Raw genomic sequence first — 23,685 nt, 5'->3', positions numbered from 1 at the left:
CTTCCATCTCGCTTTGTCAGGTCCCAATTCTCTGGCTCTCGGGCCATAGCCTTAGCTCAGGCCTTACCATTTTTTCCCCTGAACTTTCCCAATAATCTTCCTAATGCAGTGGATAGGATGTAGGGTCTGGAGTCAGATGCCCTGGGTTCAAATCCTAGTTAGGCTGGTTTGTAGCTGGTGGGGCTTTGTCCAAATCCTGGCCCTTCTCTGAGGCTCAGTGTCCCCAGCTGCACAATGGGGATGATAGGAAATACCTTACAAAGTTGCTATGAGGGTTCAGAGCGTTTATTAACAGGAAAAGGGTGGCTCAGTGTTTTGGATGCCCCTCTGATCCCCTGTCTTTGGTGAGGTCCAGGGGAGTGGCCTGGATAGAGGTCTCTTTCCCAGGACTTGCAAAGGTTAGTGAGGAATCATAAGGGCCCAGTACAGCCTGGAGAAGCTGCCACCTCCATCCAGGGCCAGACAGTCCTCAGTTCAAATCCCACCCCTGCCACCAAAAGCTGAGGGTCCCTGAGCCAGCCACTGGCCCTCTCACAACTTCAGTCTCCTCCCCAAACAGGAATCAGATTTCATAAAAAATATTCTAATCTTGTGCTTGTGACCCTTAATGGGGTGGATACTGGGGCCAGTTTATTTATCTTTATTTTTTGATACATCTCATCATTTATTGAAATATTCTTTTATTACTCTCATTAAAGTTTTGTGGTTTTTAAAAATATATAAAACTAGCACTTTTCCTTTTAGGGTTTTAGCAAGGTATTTTGTAGTTTTTCTTGTGGGGTCAGTTGAAATGAGTAAGGTAGTGAGGCCCCAGCACTCTAAGCTGGTGTTCGGAGCATGACTCTGGGGTCAGCTGCCTGGGTTCAAATCCTTCATGTCCATGTGACCTGGGACCCAAGTCACTTAACATTCCTGAAACATCAGGTGATAAGAACAAGCTCCGCCCCAGAAGTGAGCTGATAACCCACACTTAGAACAGTATTTGGCACATCACAAGTGCTTGATAAATATTTGCTAGCCACCCATGACCATTATTTCTCATTATTTTTTTTTTTTTTTTTTTTTTTTTTTGCTGTACGCGGGCCTCTCACTGCTGTGGCCTCTCCCGTTGCGGAGCACAGGCTCCGGACACACAGGCTCCGCGGCCATGGCTCGCGGGCCCAGCCGCTGCGCGGCATGTGGGATCTTCCGGGATAGGGGCACGAACCCGTGTCCCCTGCATCGGCAGGCGGACTCTCAACCACTGCGCCACCAGGGAAGCCCATTTCTCATTATTATTGTCCATATTCCTTGTCACTCTCTCTAATCTTGTTTGCTCTGAATAACGCTTTGGCTGTTCCTTAGAACCACCCTGGAAGCTTATTAAAAAGACCAGTCACACCCTCAGAGAGCCTGATTTAAATGAGGTGAGGCGGGGCTTGAGTGTTGGTATTTTTTTTTAATTCCTAACATGATTCTAACCTGAAGGCAGAGTTAAGAACTGCTGCCCTACTCTACCTGTTTGCTTTTAATGTGAGACAGTGAATGCTTAACAGAGACTAGACCATAGTCGACCTCACTATCGTCAATCCCGTCTTAATCCCAAGAGGCGTCATAGCAAAGTGGTGGGGCCTGGAGCCAGACTACCCACGTCTGCCAAGTCCAACTGGGTGACCTTGGTCAAGGAACTTGACCTTTCTGTGCCTCAGTTTCTTTATCTGTAAAATGGGGACAAAATGCTTTATAATTGTGCAAATGTATTGAAACAATATATTTTAGAGTGCCTAGTATATGCTTAATAAATGTTAGTTTTTATTGTTATTAAATCTCTCTGGGCCTCAGTTTCCTTTTAGGTATAAAACACTCTACTATTTGTAAGATGAAAGGAAACAAATGCACAGAGCCAGGCATGAAGTTTTCCATACTCAGTGGCTCCCATTAATTATCACTACAGATCCATATCCCTTTCTCAAAACCTTTGGATGTGTTATATTTGAGGATTCAGAATTTTTTTAACTTAAGGAAAATAATAAGGAGCATCTACCCTATAACATTGCAGGACGCCCCCAATGGGGTCTGCAGCACTCTTGATATGCAACAGTTTATCATTTGGCAAGTAAGCGTAGGCAGAGTCATACGACATGGGATGAAGATTATAAATAGCCTCAGGTTGGTTCAAGTCGTGGTGCTGACACCCAGACCCGCACCCCGGGCAATGCCCTCCCGGGGAAGGAGGCCACTCACATAGATGAGGCCGGAGTAGTATCGCTCGCGGAGGTTGTGCAGCACGGAGGCCTCATTGAGGCAGGTCAGCTCAGCCATGTCCTCGGCCTTGCTGAACTTGGGTGGGTTCATGCGCTGGATCTGGTCCCGCGGCAGCCGCAGCCGCCGCCCGCTCTCCGCCAGCTCCACCTCGGCTTCCTCCTCGCCCTCGTCCCGCAGGGCCGCCGCCTCGAAGCCGTGCAACCCCGAAGGCACCCACACCAGGCGCCGTGCTGTCCACTCCACCTGCGGGGACATGGCCGAGCCCCCGGGCACACCCCCCACGCCCGGCCCACGGGGCGCGAACAGGAACGGCTGGGCTGCCTCGGGCACTGGGCCCGGCCTGGGGGGCGCCTTCCGCCCGGGCACCGACACGGTCACTGCTGCCATGGTCTGCAGGGAGAGAGCAGAGGGAGAGGGTCAGGGAGGGGGGGCTCCATCCCCACCCCAGATCCCCCAGGCAGTCGCCACTGCCTTTCTCCACCAGACCTCGATTTACACATCTGCAAAATGGATCCACAGATCTTTCTTTACTCATTCCATCCATTCACCTCTCTATCCATTCATTCATTAAATAATTCTGTTTGTGTGTGTGCGGCCACACTACGTGGCTTGTTGGATCTTAATTCCCTGACCAATGATTGAACCCTGGCCACCGCAGTGAAAGCTCCGAGTCGTAACCACTGAACCCCCAGGGAATCCCTGATTCAATAATTCTTTAATAACAACCTAAATGTCCATCAACAGATGAATGGACAAAGATGTGGAATGCTCCTCAGCCATTAAAAAAGGAATGAAATAATGCCACTGGCAGCAACATGGATGGACCTAGAGATCATCATACTAAGTGAAGTCAGTCAGACAAAGACAAATATCATATGATATCACTTATATATGGAATCTAAAATGTGACACAAACGAACTTATCTACAAAACGGAAACAGACTCACAGACATAGAGAACAGATTTGTGGTTGCCAAGGGGTGGGGGATGAGGGAGGGAAGGATTGGGAGTTTGGGATGAGCAGATGCCAACTATTATATATAGAATGGATAAACCACAAGGTCCTCCTGTATAGCACAGGGACCCATATTCAATATCCTGTGATAAACCATAATGGAAAAGAATATGAAAAAGAATATATATATGTATAACTGAATCACTTTGCTGTACAGCAGAAATTGACACCACATTGTAAACCAACTACCCTTCAATAAAATAAATTTTTAAGAATTCTTTAATAAGCCAAGCTGTGAGCCAGGCACTATTCAAGGTATCAGCCATATAGCCAAAAACAAGCCAGAAAAAGATCCCTGCCTTCCTAAGGTGTTTACATTCTAGCCCTGCTCTGGCTATTTCGGGATCCATGGCCCTGTGTGGCTACTGGAAAGTTGAAATGGAGAATCCAAACTGAGGTGGGTTCTGAGCATAAGACACACACCCAGTTTCAAAGACAGTACAGCAAAAAGCTCATTCGTGTTTTTTACATTTGATGACATACTGCACTGATAATATTTTGGATATATTGCGTTAAATAAAATATATCATTAACATTCATGTCACTTGTTCCTTTTTACTTTTTTATTTTTAAAGTGGCTAGAAATTTTTAAATGACACATTTGGCTTGCATTGTATTTGTATGAGTTCGCACTGCTCTAATCCCAGGAGATGGATTCAAAGATAAATAAGTAAATTATATAGTATGTTAAATGATGATACATGCCAAGGAGAAAAATGAAGCAGGCAACAGGAGATGTTAGAGTTGAGGGGAGCTGAAGTTTTAATTGGGGTGGCCAGGGAAAGCCTCTTTGATGTGGCATCAGAATAAAGATCTGAGGGAGATGAAGGAAGCAGGCCATGGGAACGTCAGGAGGAAAAGCATTCCAGGCTGAGAAAATAGCTCCGTGCAAAGGCCCTGGGGCAGGTGTGTGCCTGTATGTCTGTGGCACTGTGAGAGGCCAGTGTGGCTGGTGCCAGGTGATCCAGGCGGAGAGGGTGGTAGGTAAGGCAAGATTAGGGACCAAAGGGGTCAGATTGTGCTGTGATGAGGACCTTGATCTCATCGATGTGAGCCCTAGGATGGTGTCCATCTGATTTCTGTAACTCAGGGTCCCTGACCACCTCTGGTGTACCCCGGAACAGACCTGAATCTCATCCCTCCGTTAGTGGCTTCCTTCCCTGTGACCTGACTTCCTGCTCTTTATAATGGGGAGACTGGCCCCATTCATTCACTTCTGCATTCACTCAACATTCCCTGAGGCTGCTCAAGCACCAGGCTCTGCCCAGAGTGAGTCTGGGGACCCAGAGATGAGTCAGACAGGGCCCTGCTTTGAGGAGCTCCTGGTCTGGGGGTGATCTAGTCTCGGACAGACGGTCAGAACCCAAGATGAGCTGTGAGCTGATAGAGGAGGCACGGGGGGAGCCAGCCTGTGCTAGACCCCTCCCCGCCCGTAAAGGGGCTGCAGACCAGTAGTGAAGAGAGCACGGCAATTCTACAGCAGTCGAAGCACAGGTCAGGGAAAAAGTCAGCCTCTATTCTCTCCTCAAACGGCCACATCACTGCCTGGCCACCACCACCCCTGTCACAGGAACCCCCCGATGTTGTCTCTCCCCCCTCGGTGCTTCTGACTCTGCCCTCCAGGCCCCCCCACCTCCGACATATCCCTGGAGAAGTCCCTCCAGACACCCAGCTCCTCTTGGGGCCTCCCGAAATCTGGTCCCATCAGGCTCTTGTCTTTCCCTCACCCAGAAACTCAGCTCCAGGCCACATGTCCCTCTTCCCCCCAGACCCTCTCCTCACCACCAGCAGTCCCAGGTCCCCAGCCCACCCTGTGATGTTTGGTCCTGATGCTCTCGGGCCTCAAACCCAAGGCCCCTGCAGTCAAACAGCACGCTTCTCCCACCGTTGGATACCATTTCTCCACTTCCCAGGCCCCAAGTTGCCCAGGCTCACCCCAGGCCTCCCGTGCGGCCCTGATCCATTCACAGCCAAGTCCCATCCCTGGGACTTTACCCCCACCCTCACCCCACCCACTTCCTCTCCAGCCTTCGGCCTTTGACCAGGAAGGGTTTGGGAGTTTTTTGCAATCACCCAGCCCTATGCTTCCCCTCCCTAGAGCCAGGAATCTGGGCCCCCAGTCCCTCCTCCCTTGGACCCATGAGTCCGAGCCCCCTCACCTTACTGCAGGCGGGCTAGAGCTGAGGACGCCTGGGACATCCAGATTCTGAGGGCTGATAACAGCTCTGATGAGGTGGGCCTGCCCCTTTGGCAGCCCCACCCTCCTTAGCCTGCAGGAACACCTTTGCCAGGGCTCATTTCTGTCACCAGCGCAGGTGAAAGCACCTGCCCTGGGAGGGGCAGAGACTGCTGAGCTGGAAAGGAAAAGGAGCCAGGGATCCGCCCCTGGGGCAGGGGTTGGGGCCCTTGTCATCTGGCCCTCTGACCTGAGTCTAGTGCTAGGATTCAGGGGTCCGCTCTGCCCCCAGACTCGGAAATATGGGCCCCCAGACCCAGGAGTCCAGGTTCCCAGCCCCTTCCTCCTTCAAGACCCACAAATTCAGGCTCCCAGACACAGAGTCCTGGCGCCAGTGCCTTCCTCACTCCAGATCTAGGAGCCCAGACTCCCAGAGCAGTCCTTAATCAGACCTGCGATTCCTGGCCCCCAGCCCCTCTCCTCAGATCTCGGAATCCCAGCACCCAACTCCCATCTCCCTGAGACCCAAGTGTAGCTGTTCCCTCAACCCGCGGATCCTCGGGGCTACCTTGGGGGCGCCGGCTTGGTACAGGAAGCGGGAAGATGGGGAGGGGGCACGGGAATCCCCCGTCCTCTTCCGAGCTCTCAGGTGCGGCTACCTCCGCGGTCCAGCGCGGGGCGGGGCCACGTCACGTCACCGGGAGGGAGCCCGGCTCTGATGTCACCCAGCACCTGCCCGGCTTGGGAAGGGGGCGGGTCCTGGAGCTGCAAGGTTCTAGACAGGGGGATGGCGGGAGGCGGGGATAAGCCTGTTGCCAGGTGGGCGGCAGCGGCGGCAGCAGCAGCGCCAGGGACCCCTCCTTCTTCTGGCGAGCAAAGGTCAAGGACCCGCGTCAGAGAGGGCTGAGGACTCCGGGGGTTCAAATCCCGCTCAAGCTTTCTGGGCATCGGCTTTCCTCTCCGCGAATTGAGGCCAATGAAATGAATAAGCCGATGTGGGAAAAAGTGCCCAGCCCAGCGCTTAAACAAGTAATGCCTCACGACACCATTTAATCTCGCTGAACTTCAGTTTCCCGACCCTGGAAATGGGACCACACAATCCACAGAGAGCACTAGGAGTACCAAAGAAGACGACAAAATGTTTTTCTAGGCTCTGGAGCTTCAGTTCAGTTCTCTCAGGAGTGAACTGAGGACTAAATAGTGGTAAGCGCACCTACTATGTGCCGGGTGTTTTCCTGCTTTTAGAACAGCTGTCCAAATTCATAGAATGATCTCAAAAACCAGTAAGATAGGGACAGTCAGCATCTCCACTTCTCTGATGGGGAAACTGAGGCATGGAGAGGTGAACGAAGTAAACTGCTCAAGGTCTTACAGTCAGTAAAAGGGAGAAATGGGATTCAAGCCCAGACCATTTTCTGTCATCCTAAAGAGGGGATTTGAGAGCAACGTGTAGTAGGTCCTCAAAGATGTCAATTTCCTCCTCCCAACTGGTAATTCTCTCAGCCTGCTTCCCCATCTATTAGAGACTACAGCCTTCCTTGGGGGACTACTGTGGGATTAAAAAGGTTAAGGAACCCAGCACACAGTTGGTCTCTGAAGTGTTGTTCTCAACCCTGTCCCCCTGCAGTCTCCGCCTCTGTCTAGCCTGTTTTACCCTCCCTGTAAAATGGGTACAATATAACCCATCTCGAGTTAATATAATTAAAGGTAATTATTTAGTTATAAAAATAAAAGCGCCCAAGAACACCGTGGGGGCTCAAAGGTGTCTTTCCCCACCCCTCTGTTCCGCCAGTCATGATAATCCCTGTCTCTGGTCCGCAATTTTTACCCGTGAAAATAGAAACACTGTCATCTGGGAGTGGGGGATTGAAGGCAATGACTCAGGTATTAAAGCGTCCAAGGTCCCAAAGCGAGCCTCAGCTTCCCCATCTGCGGAGTAGGCTTGGGGCTCCGGCGAGGACCCCGACCCGGCCTCGCACATAGTAGGAGCTCGAGTTGGGGGAGTGTAGGCGCCCCGCCCCACCCCCCTCCCTTCGACCCCCGCTGCCGTCCGGCTGCTCGCCCGAGGTGTGTCCGCGTCACCGCCCCTCCCCCACAGCTCGCGCCGGCCTCCGGAGCCCCGACCGGAGCCCCGAAGCTCCAGCCTCCCCGGGCCCAGTCCCACTTCGCCGCCTCAGGCGGGCATTGGGGCCCGGGCACTCACCGGCTTCCAGGGCCGTCCAGAGGCTTCGGCCTGAGGAGAAAGAGAGGCGGGTCAGTCAGGAAAGCCCCGCCCACACAAGCGCAGCAGGGGCCAATCGGCGCCCTCTGCGACAAGCTATGGACCCGCCCACGAGGGACGCGCCCGCCAATCAAGAGGAGCGGCTGGCGGGCGGGGCCAATCAGAAGTTGCCGGAGTGTGCCAGCCGTGGGAAAAGAACGGCGCCGGAGCGTGGAGCTAGGCGGTGCGGTCATAGGCGGGACCCGAAGTCTGACAGGCAAGGGGTGAGACCAATGGCGAGACCCGGGGGGCGGCCAGGGGCGGGAGGCCCAAGGGACCCGGGTGAATGGGCCGCTTTGTGCGCGAGGCATGAATGAGGGCCTTTGTAAGGGTCGGCGTGGGGGGGCGGCCGGAGGCTGGAATGCCTGGGTCCCCCGGGAGCCGGCGGACATGAGGGAAGGGAGAGAGAATTCACTTTTGTCGAACGCCGACCGCGTACCACCAGGCACTCTCCCAGGCTCTCACCCACCCAGAGGTGTGGGCATTACTGTCAGTAATAATGATCATTTACTGAGTGCCCGATGTATGCCAGGAGCTATGCTAAGCGCTTTACCTGCATGATCTCATTTAATCCTTACAACGACTCCTTGGAATTGGTGCTAAGAGCTTCATCTTCCAGGTGAGATAAACCGAAGCTTAGAAAGAAGGTGTTTAATTGCGGAAAGTCATGGAGCTGGCAAGTGGCAGAGCAAGGACTCAGGTCCCGCCAAATCTGACGCTAGAACTTGCGCTCTTAACCACCAGGCTACACCCAGACGTTAGTTAATGCTTCCCAAATTACAGATGGAAAAACTGAAGCTCAGGAGAGGTAGGCACCTTCCCAAGGTCACAGAGTGAAGGCTCCACTGAACCCCGAGGTGGTGTCCACGTCCGAAGCTAGCATGTTGCCGGAGAGCCCTGCACCACTGAGCTGTGCCCCCATTTTACAGGTGTACATTGAGGCTCCAGGAGGAGTGAGCAGCTGGGCTGGCAGTGGGGGTGGCTGCTTGGGACTCAAGTCCCAGCCAGCCTGCCAGCCTGGCTCTGCTGCTCAACAGCTGTGTGGGCTTGAGCCCGCTTTGCTGGACTTTTGTGAGGGTCCATTTATTTCTGCATCTGTAAAATGGGGAGGATGGTCTCTCTGCCTCTACCTTCACCTCCCTCTCCCCCTCCCCCCACAGCCTATTGCCCATGGGATCCTGTCAAACTTTATTCAGACTGTGCCCCTCCTGTGCTCCAAACCTTTCCTGGCTCCTTCTCAGAGTAAAAGCGAAAGTTCTCACTATGGCCCACAAAGCCCTGCATGATGTGGTCCCCAGGGGCCCTGTGTGATACTGTTTCCCCTTCATTCAGCTCCAGTGATACAGGCCTTCTGGCTGTTCCTCAATTCCTCAAACACTCCCCAGGCATGGTGCTGCCTCAGAGCCTTTGCACTGGCTGTTCCTTTCACCAGGAATCTTTCTTCCCCCAGGTTTTGCATGGCTGCCTCCCTCTCACGTCATCAGGTCAGATCCAATGTCACCTCCTTCAGGAGGTGTTTCCTAACCAGTCTGTAGAAAACATTTCCCCTCATCACTCTCTCTCCCTTTGACTTTGCTTTGTTTTTTTTCCTCATAGCACTAGTAGAGGTTTGGTTGTTTTTTTTTTTCTACTTGTTTACCTGTTTATCTTCTGTCTCCCCACTAGAACGTAAGCCCCACAAGGGTGAGGATCTTTGTTTTGCTCCATGCTGGCTCCTCTGGGCCTGGCACACAGTAGGCGCTCAATAAGTGTTTGTTGAATCAATAGTAACAAGTCCTTGTATTGTGTGAATTAAATGAGTTAATACATGCAAAGCACTTAAAGCAGTCCTGGCCTTGGGGAAAGACTAAATAAACAGATTATGATTATGATTACTGTTGTTATTTATTGCTCTACAAATGGCCTTCTGATAGCATGCAGGAGAGAAACAAGAGACAGAAAGTCCAGAACAAGGGAAAGATGCCAGGGAAAGAGGAAAACAGACAGGTAAGAGATGGGAAATGAAAAGACCGAAGGAGAGAGCTGGAGTTGGGCTGAAAGCAGACACAAGTGAGAGCATCCAACTCCCAACGCATTTGCTCAGCAATGGCAAAGGCGAGTCCTTGTAGGCAAGAAGCTTGGAGATTGTCATGGCCACTGCCCATTTCTTTGCAGACAGGGAAACTGAGTTCCAAGGAGGGGAGGGCCTTTCCAAGGACATCCTCAGTGATAACACAGCTCACGGGTATGAAGCTTGACTGTGTGCTGGGAACATGACCGTCATGTCGATGCCTCCTCATGCCAGTCCTATGAGTTGGCACTGTCATTACCTCACTTTACAGTCCCGCAATGTGCCCAGGGTCTCCCACCTGCCCCTGATGGCAGATCTGGGCTCAGACTGCAGTAGGTCAGGCCCCTGAGTCTGTGATGTTAACCAAGACAGAGAGGAAAGCACCTGTTACTCTGGCCAGAGTGTCCACCATGGAAGCCTCCTGCCGTGAGGCTAACAGGAGCTGCTGTTTACTGAGTGCCGACTGTGTGCTTGACATTGTGCCCTTCGTATGTATTTCACTCATTGGATTCTCTCAACAATCCTACGAGATTGATACTTTTATTATCCGCATTTGACTGATAGAAAACTGAGGCTCAAATAGATGAAAATCTCATGTGCCCCAGCGATGAGTGTGGCCTGGGACACAACAGAAGTTCAAACAGGAAGGAAGCCTCTGGCATGCACATTCTAACCATTTTCTGCCTTGTAACTGGTGATGTCATCAACACCCTCTGGGATTAAATCTACCCGGCAACTAGTGATGTCATCATTCCCACCGAGGGTCTAAACTGGAGATGTTATTCATTCTGCTCAATCTATATGGGTAACTGATGACATCACCAAAGGATAATATTGAGCTTCCTTTTGCTGGGGGTTTTCTATGAGCTGGATGCCTGTACTAAGCACATTAATAGTTGCTGATATTTACCGAGTGCCTACTGTGTGCCAGGCACCGTTCTCAGCTCTTCATATGTATTAAGTCCCATAATCCTCCCAATAACTCTAAATGGTAGGTACTAGTGTCATACTCATTTTATAGGTGAGGACACTGAGGGAAAACTGCCCAAGACTGCACAGCTAGAAAGCATGAGAGCCTGGATTTGAACCCAAGCAGTCTGGCCCCAGAGCTTGGGCTGTGGATCCCTATGTGAAACCACCAGAATGTAGCTGAGACCCAGGAAACCAGGTCAGAAGGAGACACTCTGCTCCCTCAGAGCCCTCCATCTGGCCTCCATCCAAGTCTGCCAGAGAGGGTCCTCAGGATAAAACTTCAAACTCATTCCCTTGACAGTCAAGGCATCCCCACCATGCATCCATCTCTTCACCCCAGGCACTGGGATTGTCTCCATTAAATTGTGCGTCCTTGGCTATGAGGGCCCAGGTCTGATTCCTCTCTGGGTCCCGAGGGTGCAGGATAAACTGCAGTAGAGAGGGATCTCGGAAAATGGGGATGGATAGAATACTGGGATAAACGTGTATAAGAAGAAAAGGAAATAGGAGTGTGGGAGCTTTCTCAGTTCCCAGCGGGATTCCTGCCAGCTGGAACAGCCCCATTATTCGTAACTCATAACTACCTCATAACTATGCAGAATCTTAGTAATGGGCAGCACAAGTGTGGGGCAAAACCCAGCAGGGAGCTAAGTTCATGTACAGAAACGAAACGTTGGAGCTGAGACGGGAGGAGACATGAGAGTCAGGGAGGGGGCTTCTCTATGGAAGAGGGTTAGGGGATTTTTTAAGTGAGAAAAAAATGGGGGAGCAGTTTCCATGCCTGGCAGGCGTTAAGGAGCCCCAAGTCTTAATAGAGAAAAAGGAAGAGACAAAGAGTGTGTTAAATTTCTCTGTGGGTCCTGACTGTATTCCTGCCTGGGCAATTCCTCTGTGGCAAAGATGTGATTGGTTCCAGTATTTTATTTTTGGTCCCTGGGTTGTTGTTTTCCTTCATGTGACTGGAACTGGCTTTGAGACAAGAGTAATCTGGCAGCCTTGTGTGGATCACAGATGAGTGACAGGCTCAGTTATGCGACAACAAATATTTACTGAATGCCTACTATGTGCCAGGGCTTGTTCCGGACCAGGGGTCTGCACACTTTTTCTGTAAAAGCCAAACAGTAAATATTTTCAGCTTTGAGAGCCAGATGGTCTCTGCTATAACTACTCTACTTAGTGGCAGAGAAGGAAAGCAGCCATAGATAATATGTAAATGAATGGGTGTGGGTTTGTTTCAATAAAGCTTTATTTATACAAACAGGAAGTGGGAGCATTTAGCCTGTGGGCTGTAGTTTGCAGACCCCTGTTCTGGAAGCCGAGGAGATGGAGTGAACAATGATGTAGTCTCAGCCCTCAGAGAATTCAGATATTAACCTACTCCTATATGGCAGGCAGAGGAAAGCTGTTCACATCTAAGTGAGATCTTGTCCCTCCTCTGCACAGGGTCCACCCCTGGGTCCAGTCTCAAAGTTAAAGCAAAGTCCTCAGCAGGTCCCACAGGCCCTATACCAACAGGCCCTCTTTGTCCCCTCTCTACCCACAGCTCCCACCCTCTCCCCCTTGATTACTTTGCTCCAGCCATGCTGGCCTCCTCAATGCTTCTCAAACACACAGGGCTCAACCCTGCCTCAGGACTTTTGCACACGCCATTCTCTCTCTACTGGAGAGCCTGGCACTCAGTAGATCCTCAACAAATACTTTCTGGGTGGTGGACACAGACACCAAACAAAGTGAACACATAATTACAGAGCACAGTGACAAGTCAGGGTAAGTGCTACAAAGAAATAGCAATGGAAGGTAAGAGAGGGAAGGGGTTGGGTATGTTCTTTCAGAAGGGGGGTCAGGAGAGGCTCCCTGAGGAGGTGACGTTTGGAATGGAAAGACCATATGACCGTGGATACTGATGAATAAACACATGAATGGATGGATGTGTAACTGGGGGAATAAATGAAAGAATGAAGGCATAGATGTTTGTTTGAGTGGATGGATTAATAAATGAATGCATGGAGGTATACACAATGAATAAATAAGTGGGCAGATGGATGGAAGAATCAATTAATACATAGGTGATGGAACAGCTGGACAAATGGACGGAAGGACTGACGGATGGATGGATGGATGGATGGACGGATGGACGGATGAATGGTTGGATGGATAAGTGATCTTTCATGCCTCCGTACATTTGCACATGCTGTGCCTTCTGCTCATTTCTCCTTCTCTCCATCTCTTCACCCCAGGAAACTCCAGGTCAACTTCTCAAGGCCCCCCTCTGTGCTCAGAGTGTGTAGAGAGCTTCCTGGTCTCACTCCACCCCATGCCCCACAAGAGTTTGCTCACTCTCTTGATGATGCTCTGATCACACTGGATTGGAATAATGTCTGCAGGTACCTTTATAGACCAGCATCCTCCATCTCATTTCCCTAGCCAGATGTACCCCTGGTAATATTTTGGCCTGTATTCACAAAAAGTTTACTGTGTAATTTTATGAGTTTCCTGACCCACAGAAACTATGAAATGATAAATATGTGTTATTTGAAGTCACTAAATTTTTTTGTTATGCAGCAAGATAAAACTGTCTTGGGTATTAGGCTCAGAGAGGTGAAGCAACTTGCCCCAGATCAAGGGGCAATTCCTGCTCTGTCATCCAGCTCCTGGGGTCCTTCCAGTATAGCCTCTTCCCCAGGTGAGGGCACTCACCTTTCTATCTCCCCCGCCGGGCTGGAAACTCCTCAAGGACAGGGACCAGGGTCGGTTCCCCTCGGGTTCCTCAGAGCCCGACATAGCGGCCGGTGTCCCTCGGGCCTCCAGAACCGTCTGCCAACCTGAACGAAATGCAGGCTGGGAGGGCAGATAAGGCAGGTGTATCATTAACGAATATATAGCAGACTGTATATGATAATAGCCTGGTGACAGGGTGGAAACCATATATGCCAAGAGTCCCCATCTGGTTTCAACTTGCCTCCTGCCTCCTCGTCTCCCCCTCCCCTGCATTCCAGCCTCCTGGGGGCACACCTGTCCCAGGACCCACCTCTGAGCCCCAGCCTGAGCCCATGCAAGGACCTCTCCTTGGAATGTCTTTCTTTTCCCTTCTTCCATTCCCACTGTGACAGGTGATTCAGGCAATGCCCACACCTCACCCACGTGAGCTCACCTTTGCACACCACACAAGCCTTCCTTTGACGTGGATCCCTTCAGCATCTGATAAAACCTACGGACTCTTACTCAGAATAACTAAGTTGGGTTTATAAGGTATAATTTATAGACAAATGTTTAATCATATCATAGATATATGTATAATTTTCCTAGGTAAAATTCATTCTTTCTAGTGTACAGTCTGTGAAGTTTTGACAAATGCTGACAGTGGTGTAACCACTGCCGCGATCAAAATACAGTGCAGATCCATCACCCCTGAAATTCCCTTGCCCCTTTTGTAGTTTCTGTTGCCTAGTTCTACAGGCAGCGCTACATTTGATCATATGTCCTAAAAATTTCTCTGTGTCAGTCCATTCATGTCTTTCTCATTCAAAAAAAAAAAAAAAAGCAGCACAGAATTCCATAACACAAATGCATCACGGCTCATTTTACACAATCCCCAGTTGATGGGGTTGATGGACATTTACATTGATAGACATCCTTAGATCGTTTCCAGCGTTTTGCTATCATAAATAAGGAAATGGGGGAATGGTGAATATTCTCATATATGTCTCCTTATGAATACAGAGCAATTGTTTCTCCCTAGTGGATACTAGTACTAGTACTACTACTGGTAGATCATAGGGCACGTGCATTGTTCCCTAATTTTTATTATGAAACATTTCAAGCACATAGAAACATTGAAAACAAGTATGCAATGAACACACAGTTAGATCCCACAGTTGTACCATTTTACTGTATGTGCTTTATCACAAATGTATCCCTTTTTCCTTCGCTCTATCTCAGTGGTTCTGAACCAGGAACAAATTTGCTCCTGGGGGGACATCTGGCATTGTCTGGAAGCCTTTTTTTTTATTGTCGCAACCTGTGTGTGTGGGAGAGAATCTTATTAGCATCCTTCAACCTACAGGGCGGTCCCCCACAACAAAGCATTCTCTGGCCCCAAATGTTAATAATGCTGAAGTTGAGAAACATGGCAGTCTGCCCATTGGCTAAAATAATTTGCAGACATCAGTCCAGTTCATCCTACACACTTCATCACACACATTATCAGCTAGAGTTTGTTATTTCTTCAATGGTTCTTTCTTTGAGGTAAAATGTATATACAGCAAAATGCACAAGTCCTAAGGATACCGTTTGATACGTTTTGACAAATATATACCCAACTATGAAAATATAGAGAACATTTTCATGCCCCAGAAAGTTACCTCATGCTCCTTCCCTGTCAATCCCTGACTCCACCCCGCCCCTCACCCAACCCCAGGCAACTACTGTTCTGATTTTCATCACCATAGATTAAGTTTTATCTGTTCTAGACCTTTTCATAAACAGAAACCTACAGTTGGTAATACTTTGTGTCTGGTTTCCTTCACTCCGCAAAGTGCTTTTGATATTCATCCATGTTGTTGTATGAATCCGTAGTCTCTTCCTTTTTATCACTGGGTGGTATCCCATTGTATGGACGTACACATTTGTTGATCCCTTCTCCTGCTATTGGACACATATTTCCAGTTTGGGGTTATTATGAATAAAGCTGCTATCAATACAGCTGCATAGCACAGGGAGATCAGCTCGGTGCTCTGTGACGACCTAGAGGGGTGGGATAAGGAGGGTGGGAGGGACACGCAAGATGGAAAAGATATGGGGATATAGGTATATGTATAGCTGATTCACTTTGTTATAAAGCAGAAACTAACACACCATTGTAAAGCAATTATACGCCAATAAAGATGTTAAAAAAAAGATACCCATAAAAAAATAAATTTATTATAGAATTTACCCCCAAAAAATATTCTTTTACCAGTCTTTTCTGTGGGTACATGTTTTTATTTCTCTAGAGTGGAATTTCTTAGTCACAGAGTGGATGTGGGTTTAATGTCTAAGAAAATGCCACACATTTTCCTGAGGTGGCTGTATTAGCTTCCTATTGCTGCTATAACAAATTGCCACCATCTTAGTAGCTGAAAACAGCACAACTTATATAGTTCTGGAGGTCAGATGTCTGAAATGGGTCTTACAGGTCTAAAATCAAGGTGTCAGCGGAAATGTGCCTCTTCTGGAGGCTCTAATCCATCCCTTAGACTGAGTTTTAGGATCATACTGCCCAGTATGGTGGCCCACTAGTCACATGAGTCTGTTTAAGTTTAAATGAATTAAAATTAAATAAGATTGAAAATTTAGTTCCTTAGTGTCGCTAGCCATATTACAAATGCTCAATGGCCACACAAGGCTTGTGGCTACCATGTCAGCAGCACAGATCTGGAACTTTAATTTCCAACCCTTCTCAAGGCTGCCTGTATTCCTTGGCTCCTGGCCTCATCACTCCAACCTCTGCTTCCATCTTCCTCTCTGACCCTGACGCTCCTGCCTCCCTCTTACTAAGACCCTTGTGATGACATTCAGGACCCACCTGGATAATCCAGGATAATCTCCCCAACTCAAGATCCTGAATTTAACCATATCTGCCAAGTCCCTTTTGCCACATAAGGTAATGTTCACAGGTTCTGGGGATTAGGATGTGGACATCTTTGGGGGATATTACTCTGCCTGCCGTTTACATTTCCACCATCAGTGAAGGAGCATTCTGGTTGTTCCACCTCCTCATCAACATTTAACACTGTCAGCTATTTTAATATCAACCATCATGGCAGATGGGTTGTGTCTCATTACAGTTTCAATTTGCACTTCCCTGATGACAAATGATGTTGACCATTTTTCCATGAGCTTGTTGGCCATTTGTATTTTCTCCCTCATGAAGTGTCTGTTCAGATCTTTTGCCCATATTTGAACTGGGTTTTTTTGTCTTTTTCTTTCTGAGTTCCAGGAGGGATGTGTGCCTTTTTTATTTGATTGATTCAATTCACACTCCTGTCATCCACATAGAAAGTTCCCAATTTGTCCGTCTTTTTTATTCTTCTATCTCTCTTATCTCCCCTCCACTGCCACCTCAGAAGTCCTTGAGGCTTTCTGTGTCTTTGCGGAAAGCAGGGTATGTTTTTACACTTCCTGGGGAGTAGGTTTAGTTCTAGGACCACTTTGCCCAACATGGTCGCCACTAGTCACATAAGTCTGTTTAAGTTTAAATGAATTTAAATTAAATAAGTTTGAAAATTCAGTTCCTCAGTCCTGCTAGCCATATTTCAAATGCTCAACAGCCACATGAGGCTGGTTGCTACCATGTTGGCACAGACGTGTAACATTTCCCTTTCGTGGAAAGTTCTAGAAGTATCTACAGGGAAATCAACCTGTCTCTTGCAGAAGTGACTGCCTTTCTTAAGATTACACAAATGTGTTATTATGCCAGACAACTGCCTTCCCACTGCAGGTGAAGAGAAGAAGAAATAAAGAAGTGGCAAGAATGAGAAGAAAATCCAACCATGATAATCATTGTCTGGCACTTTATAAGCACTCATTACATTAAAAAAAATACACACTTAATTACCATCTAATGATTATTTACTGAGTGCCAGGTGCTTTCTTGACTAGGTTACCTGACATGTTTATTCCCAGAGACATAAAGGAGGGGCAAGAGAGAAAGACACTCCAGCCAAGCCCTTTCTTTTCCAAATAGCAGAGGGATTAACTCTTTAAATTCCACACCTCTTGATACCAGACATTCTGGAAGGAAGTCTCTTATAAATGTTCTGTGCACTTACCCTAAAACAAGACTCATTATCTTTCCTGCCAAACCTGCTCTAATACCTGTGTTTTCTCTCTTGGTAAATGGCTTCTCCATACATCCAGTTGTCTAGGTTAGATAACAGAGGCACCATCATCACTGCCTCTCTCCTCCTTGCACCTCTCCCACAGCTGGGCCCTCTGGCCCCCATCTCTGCCCAAGCCTTTCTCTCCATCCCCATGGCTACAGCCTCAGTTCAGGCTCTTACCCCATCCTCCTCCCAGGCCTCCAGATTTCCCCTCTGGCCTGTCCCCCATGTGGTCCCAGGTCTTTCTACACCCAGAACTCATCCTCTGCTCAGTCCTCCCAGGGCTCCCCAGTGCTTCTAGGATAACATCCCAGCCCTTCAATTTTCATCTCTGCACGAGCACTGCCCCCTTTACCCAGAATTCCCTCCCCCTCTCTCCCTGGTGAACTCCTATTCATCCTTTAACACCTAACTCAAATATCCCCTCTTCCAGGAGAAGAGATATGTGTCTGGAACTGAGAAGGAGGTTAAGTGTCCTAGAGATGCAAGGTTAAGGTGTCTGGGTTAGGTGTCCTAGAGATGCAGCACCCTATAATGCTGCATGCCACAACCCCATAAAACTAACCTGTGCTTTCTTCTCTGTGTAAGCCCAGTGGTTTCCTGCCTCCTTACCTTTCTCCAGTCTGCTCCCTCACCTTGAATGCCCAAACTCTCTCTTCCACATACCTGAATTTCACCCATCTGTAGTAGTTTGCTAGGGCTGACTAGAACCAAGTTCTACAAACTGAGTGGCTTAAACAACAGATGTATTGTCCCACAGTTCTGGAATGTAAGAGTTCAAAATCAAGGTGTAGGTTGGGTTGGTTCCTTGTGAGGGCTATGAGGATCTGTCCCAGGCCTCTCTCCTAGCTTCTTGTAGTCTCATGCATTCCTTGCCTTGTAGATGATGTTCTCCATGTCTTTACATCGTCTGCCCTCTGTATGTGTCTGTGTCCAAGTTTCCCTTTTTTTTATAAAGACATCAGTCATATTGGATTAGTGTCCACTCTAATGATCACAACTTAACTTGAGCGTCTGCAAAGATCCTATTTCCAAATAAGATCACATTTGCAGGTCCCTGGAGTCAGGACTCCAACATCTTTGGTGGGGCGGGGACATAATTCAACTTGTCAAGGCTCAGCTGAAATCCAGATTCCTCCTTAAAGTGTTCCCTCATCGCCTAACCCTCACTACTCTATCTCCTAAATCTCCAGAGCCTTGTCCTCCAGACTCATTTCATGCAGACTTGTCTAGTTATTTTTGTCTGTATGTTGTAATTGTCCTCTTAGGATGGGAGCTCACCAAGGGCAGCATCAATGCCTTAGACACCTGCTCTGTCCACGCAGTGCATTGATATAAAGAAAGTGCTCACTCTACGTTTTCAAAGTCAATGAATTAATTGATTCAACAAATATTTATTGAGCACCTACTAATGACAATCTCTGTGCTAGTCCATGGTGATGCAGGAGTGGACAAGACAAACAAAAATCCTTACCTTCATGGATTTTACATCCCAGTGGGGAGAGAATAAACAAGGTAAATAAGTCAGATGGTAATGCACACTCTATTTGTTTTCTGGTATGGCCATTAAAAAAAGGACCACAGGGACTTCCCTGGTGGTCTAGTGGTTAAGACTCTGTGCTTCCACTGCAGGGGGCATGAGTTTGATCCCTGGTTGGGGAACTAAGATCTCACATGCCATGTGTGTGGCCAATAAATAAATAAATAAATATTAAAAAATAAATAAAAGTACCACAAACTGGATGGCTTAGAACAATAGAAATTTACCGTCTCAGGACTTCACCAGTAGTCCAGTGAGTAAGACTTTGCAGGGGGCCCGGGTTCGATCCCTGGTCAGGGAACTAGATCCCTCATGCATGCCGCAACTAAGACTTCACATGCCACAACCAAGGCCTGATGCAGCCTAAATAAATTTTTTTTTTTAAAAGAAGAAATTTACTGTCTCATGGTTCTGGAGGCCAGAAGCCTGAGATCAAATTGTCAGCAGGGCCATGTTCCCTCTGAAACCTGTAGGAAAGAATTCTTCCTTGTCTCTTCCTAGCCTCTGATGGCTGTCAGAAATCTTTGGCACTCCTTGGCTTGCAGTTGCGCCCCTCCAGTCTCTAATTTTGTTGTCACATGGCATTATCCCTGTGCATCTCTGTCTATACATGGTGTTCTCTTCATAAGGACACCGATCACATTGGATTAGGGGTCCACCCTGATCCAGTGTGAGCTCATTTTAACTAATTACATCTGCAATGACCCTATTTCCAAATAAGGTTGCATTCTGACCTACTGGAAGCTAGGACTACAACATACCCTTTTGAGGGGCACACAATTCAACCCCTCACACACTAAGGCAAAACACAAACAGAGAAGGGGGACAGGAAGTGGTGGGGTGAGGGGCTGCTCCCTTAGATTGGGTGGTCTCGGAAGGTCTCTCTGTCACTCGAGTCATAGCCTGAAGGAGAGGAGTTGACTGTGTTCTCCTATGAGTAACAAATATACATTTCACCGCGTGGTGTTTATGACATTTCCCTTGGTATCTTGGAGGTGTTTAATTTGTTTTTTTCCTGCTCATTTCCTGGTCTGAAACTGGTGAGATTAAGAGGGAGTAGACACATGGGGGTGTGGTTCTCGTAAGAATCTGAGAATTTTTACACCGTGTCGAATTCACTCTGTCAGCGGTTCTGAGAAGCCCCAACAGCTGTGAGGCTGTGAAGCCGTCAGATCCCTATTCCACTGAGAGGTCAGGGGGCCTCTAGTGAGTCCCAGCTTCTGTATCCCAGCCAACACCCCTGCCAGCTTTATTTACAATAATATGCACACAAAAGGGGGGCTCACTCCATAGGTGTACAGCTCAATGAATTATCACAAAGCGAGCATGTCCAGGAAGCCAGATTAAAAAGTCAGGATAGCCCTCCTTGTGCTCCTTCCCTCAGGGGTCACCTTTGTCCTCACTTCTATTGCCATAGATTAGTTCCTCCTGTTCTTTTTCTCTTTTCATCTCTCTCTTTTTTTTTTCTTTCAGTTCTTCCTGTTCTTGAATTTCATATAAGTGGAATTGGACAGTCTGTACCCCTTTCATTTAACATAATGTATCAAGGTTCTATGTTGTGGATTGTTTATTCTCATTGCTCTATGGTGGGTGTTGGCAAACTACAGCCTGGGGGTCAGAGCCAACTTGTTGACTGTTTGTATAAATAAAGTTTTATTGGAACACAGTCACTCCCATTCATCTACTGTTGTCAATAGCTGCTTGCATGCCTCAATGGCTGTGCCAGAGCCCATATGGCCCAGAAAGCTGAAAATATTTACTATTTGGTCCTCAACAGAAAAAGTTTGTCAGCCCCTGCTGGATGACATTCCATTGTACGAATACAACACTGTCTATTTATTCATCCAACTGTGAATGGGTATTTGTGTAATTTCTAGTTGGGGGTATTACAATAAGGCTGCTAATAACATTCTAGAACAAGAGCTGTCAAACTTTTTCTGATCTTTTTCTAATTAGATCAGTGATTCTCCACAGGGAGCAATTGGGTCACTCAGGAGACACTTGACAATGTCTGAAGACCATTTTGTTTGTTGCTAAGGTCGGAATGTTTGTGTACCTCCAAAATTCATATGTTGAAATCCTAATCCCCAAGGGATGGTCTCTGGAGGTGGGACTTTGGGGCGATGATTAAGTCATGAAGATGGAGCCTTCACAATCGGGATTAGTGCCCTTCTAAAAGGGACCCCAAGAACCCCCTTACCCTTACAACCATGTTTGGATACAATGAGAAGTCTGTGACCCTCACCCAACCATGTTGATACTCTGATCTTCAACTTTAAGCCTCCAGAACTGTGATAAATAAATATCTGCTGTTTATAAGCTAGCTGTCTATGGTATTTTGTTATAGCAGTCCGAACAGACTAAGACAATTGTCATGACTGGTAAGGAGAGCTGCTGGGTAGAGCCCAGGGATGCTGCTACATCCTACAATGCACAGGGCCGCCCCACAATGAAGAATCATTGGCCCCAAATGTCAGTAGTGCAGAGGCTGAGAAACCCCACCCCAGAACCTTACTCTGGAAGTACAATCCATGGACCGGCCGCATAGCAAATCTGAGAAGCTTGTTAAAAATGTAGACTCTCCAGCCCCATCCCAGACCTTGTAAATCAGAATCTGCCTTTGAACAACCTCCCCCCAGAGGAGTTATATGTTCATTAAAGTTTGAGACTCAGCCTACACAAAGAAATAGCCAGGGCTTGCATGGATAACAATGTACGGATAACAATCAACATGAAAGCAATGGCTATAAACCCAGCCTGACATGGGGATATGTATGAAGTCAAAAACCAGGAGATACTTTGCTGTCAGACGTGGGATTTTTTCCAAAATGGCGGTCAGCTCTTCTGATGATCCCAGTAGAATGGAGCAAAATCTCTCAATTTACATGCTAGCCACACCCCTGGAACAGTTGGTATAACTCAAACTGAGCAAGAAGTATTTGGTGTTTATGGGCAAAACAGAGTTAAGTTCCAGGGTCAGATCATTATAAACAGGTTTTCCATCTACCCAAATTCTCTTCCCCTTGGCTACCAGGACCCAAGAAGCTGATGTTCCCTGACTGAAGCCACACAGCCAGGATTCTAACCCTCCATTCCTATCTTCAGAAGACAAGCACATGTCCTGGTTACTCCATTCCTGCACTTACTCATTCTTTCATGCATTCATTCATCATTCATCCAATAAATATATATACTGGGTATCTATTGTGTGCCAGGCGCTGGGGATACAGCACTGAACAAAACAGAAGTCCCTGTGATCCCAGGTGGCCTCAGCCTGTAGAGTCTTGAAGCAGGATTTTGATTCCCCAGCCAGAGATTGAAGTCAAGCCATGGCAGTGAGAATGCTGAGTCCTAGCCACTAGACCACCAGGGACCAGTGGCCAGTGACAAGGCCCTAGCCCATCAGCTTTGTAGAAATGAATTCCCACAAAGAGATGGAAAGTAGTGAAACAAGTAAATTTTTTATTAGGAGGAAAAAGGATACAGTGTGAATAGACTCAAATGTGTGGGCTCAGAGAGGGAGTCGCGCCCTCGTGGTAGTTTTGAATCACTTATATGGGGCAGTTCTTCTGGGTTTCCTTGGTCAATCATCTTGCTTTGCCTGTGGCTCTGAGTCCGTATTTCGTACATCTCAGGGTCCTCCCCTGCGTGCGCACACATCTCTTAGCCAAGATGGATTCTAGCAAAGAGGCCTATGGGTAGGTTGACATCACCTACTATGGGAAGGCGCCCCCTCCCTTTTTGACCTCTGAGGAGCCTTTCTGTACATGTATAGTTGGGAAGGTCTCTTTGACCTTGAGAATGAGAAAGATGTGGTCTCCTTATCTCTTATCTGGGCAGGGCTCAGCTCCGCTCTCCTGTTATTGTCTTCATCTTGGAGTATCTGTCCACAGGGGACAAATTCCAGCGGCTCAGCCTGCAGCCCGTCTATCTCCTGCCTCACCTGCATGGTGCGCCTTTCCTTATCTTGCCCCTGCCTTTGCCTAGAGCTGCAGCATCCGGAAGATACAGAATGCAAGCCCCATATATGATTTCAAATTTTCTAGTAGCCACACTAAAAAATAAGTAAAAGGAAACAAGTGCCATTCATTTCAATAATATATTTTATTTAACCAGGTACATCCAAAGCATTCCCATTACAACATGTGATCAGTATAACCAATTATAATGAGATATTTGACACTTTTTTTTTCAAGCTATGTCTTCGAAATCTGGCGTGTTCCTTACACTCACAATCCACCTCAACTCAGACCAGCTGCGTTTCCAGTGCTCAAGAGTGACAGGTAGCAGGACTTCCCTGGTGGCGCAGTGGTTAAGAATCCACCTGCCAATGCAGAGGACATGGGTTCGAGCCCTGGTCTGGGAAGATCCCGCATGCCGCGGAGCAACTAAGCCCCAGTGCCACAACTATCGAGCCTGTGCTCTAGAGCCTGCGAGCCACAACTACTGAAGCCCTCGAGCCACAACTACTGAAGCCCACGCACCTAGAGCCCGTGCTCTGCAACAAGAGAAGCCACCGCGGTGAGAAGCCCGCGCACCGCAATGAAGAGCAGCCCCTGCTCGCTGCA

At 48.1% G+C, this 23,685-nt stretch overlaps 1 protein-coding gene across 4 annotated transcripts in view; it reads right to left on the bottom strand.

Annotated features, from left to right (window-relative positions):
- Positions 1–7,680, bottom strand: part of MYH14 (myosin heavy chain 14) — a 90,131-nt gene extending 82,451 nt beyond the window's left edge. For 2 of the 4 annotated variants that reach the window (XM_081215720.1, XM_081215723.1), the window contains exons 1-2: positions 6,004–6,137; positions 2,224–2,634 (exon numbers count right to left, since the gene is read on the bottom strand). In XM_081215720.1, the coding sequence (XP_081071846.1) occupies positions 2,224–2,631 (408 nt within the window). In that variant the 5' untranslated portion in view covers positions 2,632–2,634; positions 6,004–6,137. Of the gene's footprint in view, positions 1–2,223; positions 2,635–5,418; positions 5,611–6,003; positions 6,138–7,638 lie in introns of those variants that run through there. The other 2 variants (XM_081215721.1, XM_081215722.1) reach the window with 2 other exon arrangements.
- Positions 7,681–23,685: the final 16,005 nt, after the last annotated feature.

The sequence above is a fragment of the Mesoplodon bidens genome (genome assembly GCF_964165515.1).
Source record: "Mesoplodon bidens genome assembly, chromosome: 18".
Taxonomy (NCBI): Eukaryota; Metazoa; Chordata; class Mammalia; order Artiodactyla; family Ziphiidae; genus Mesoplodon; species Mesoplodon bidens.
This window is presented reverse-complemented; position numbering and strand designations above follow the sequence as displayed.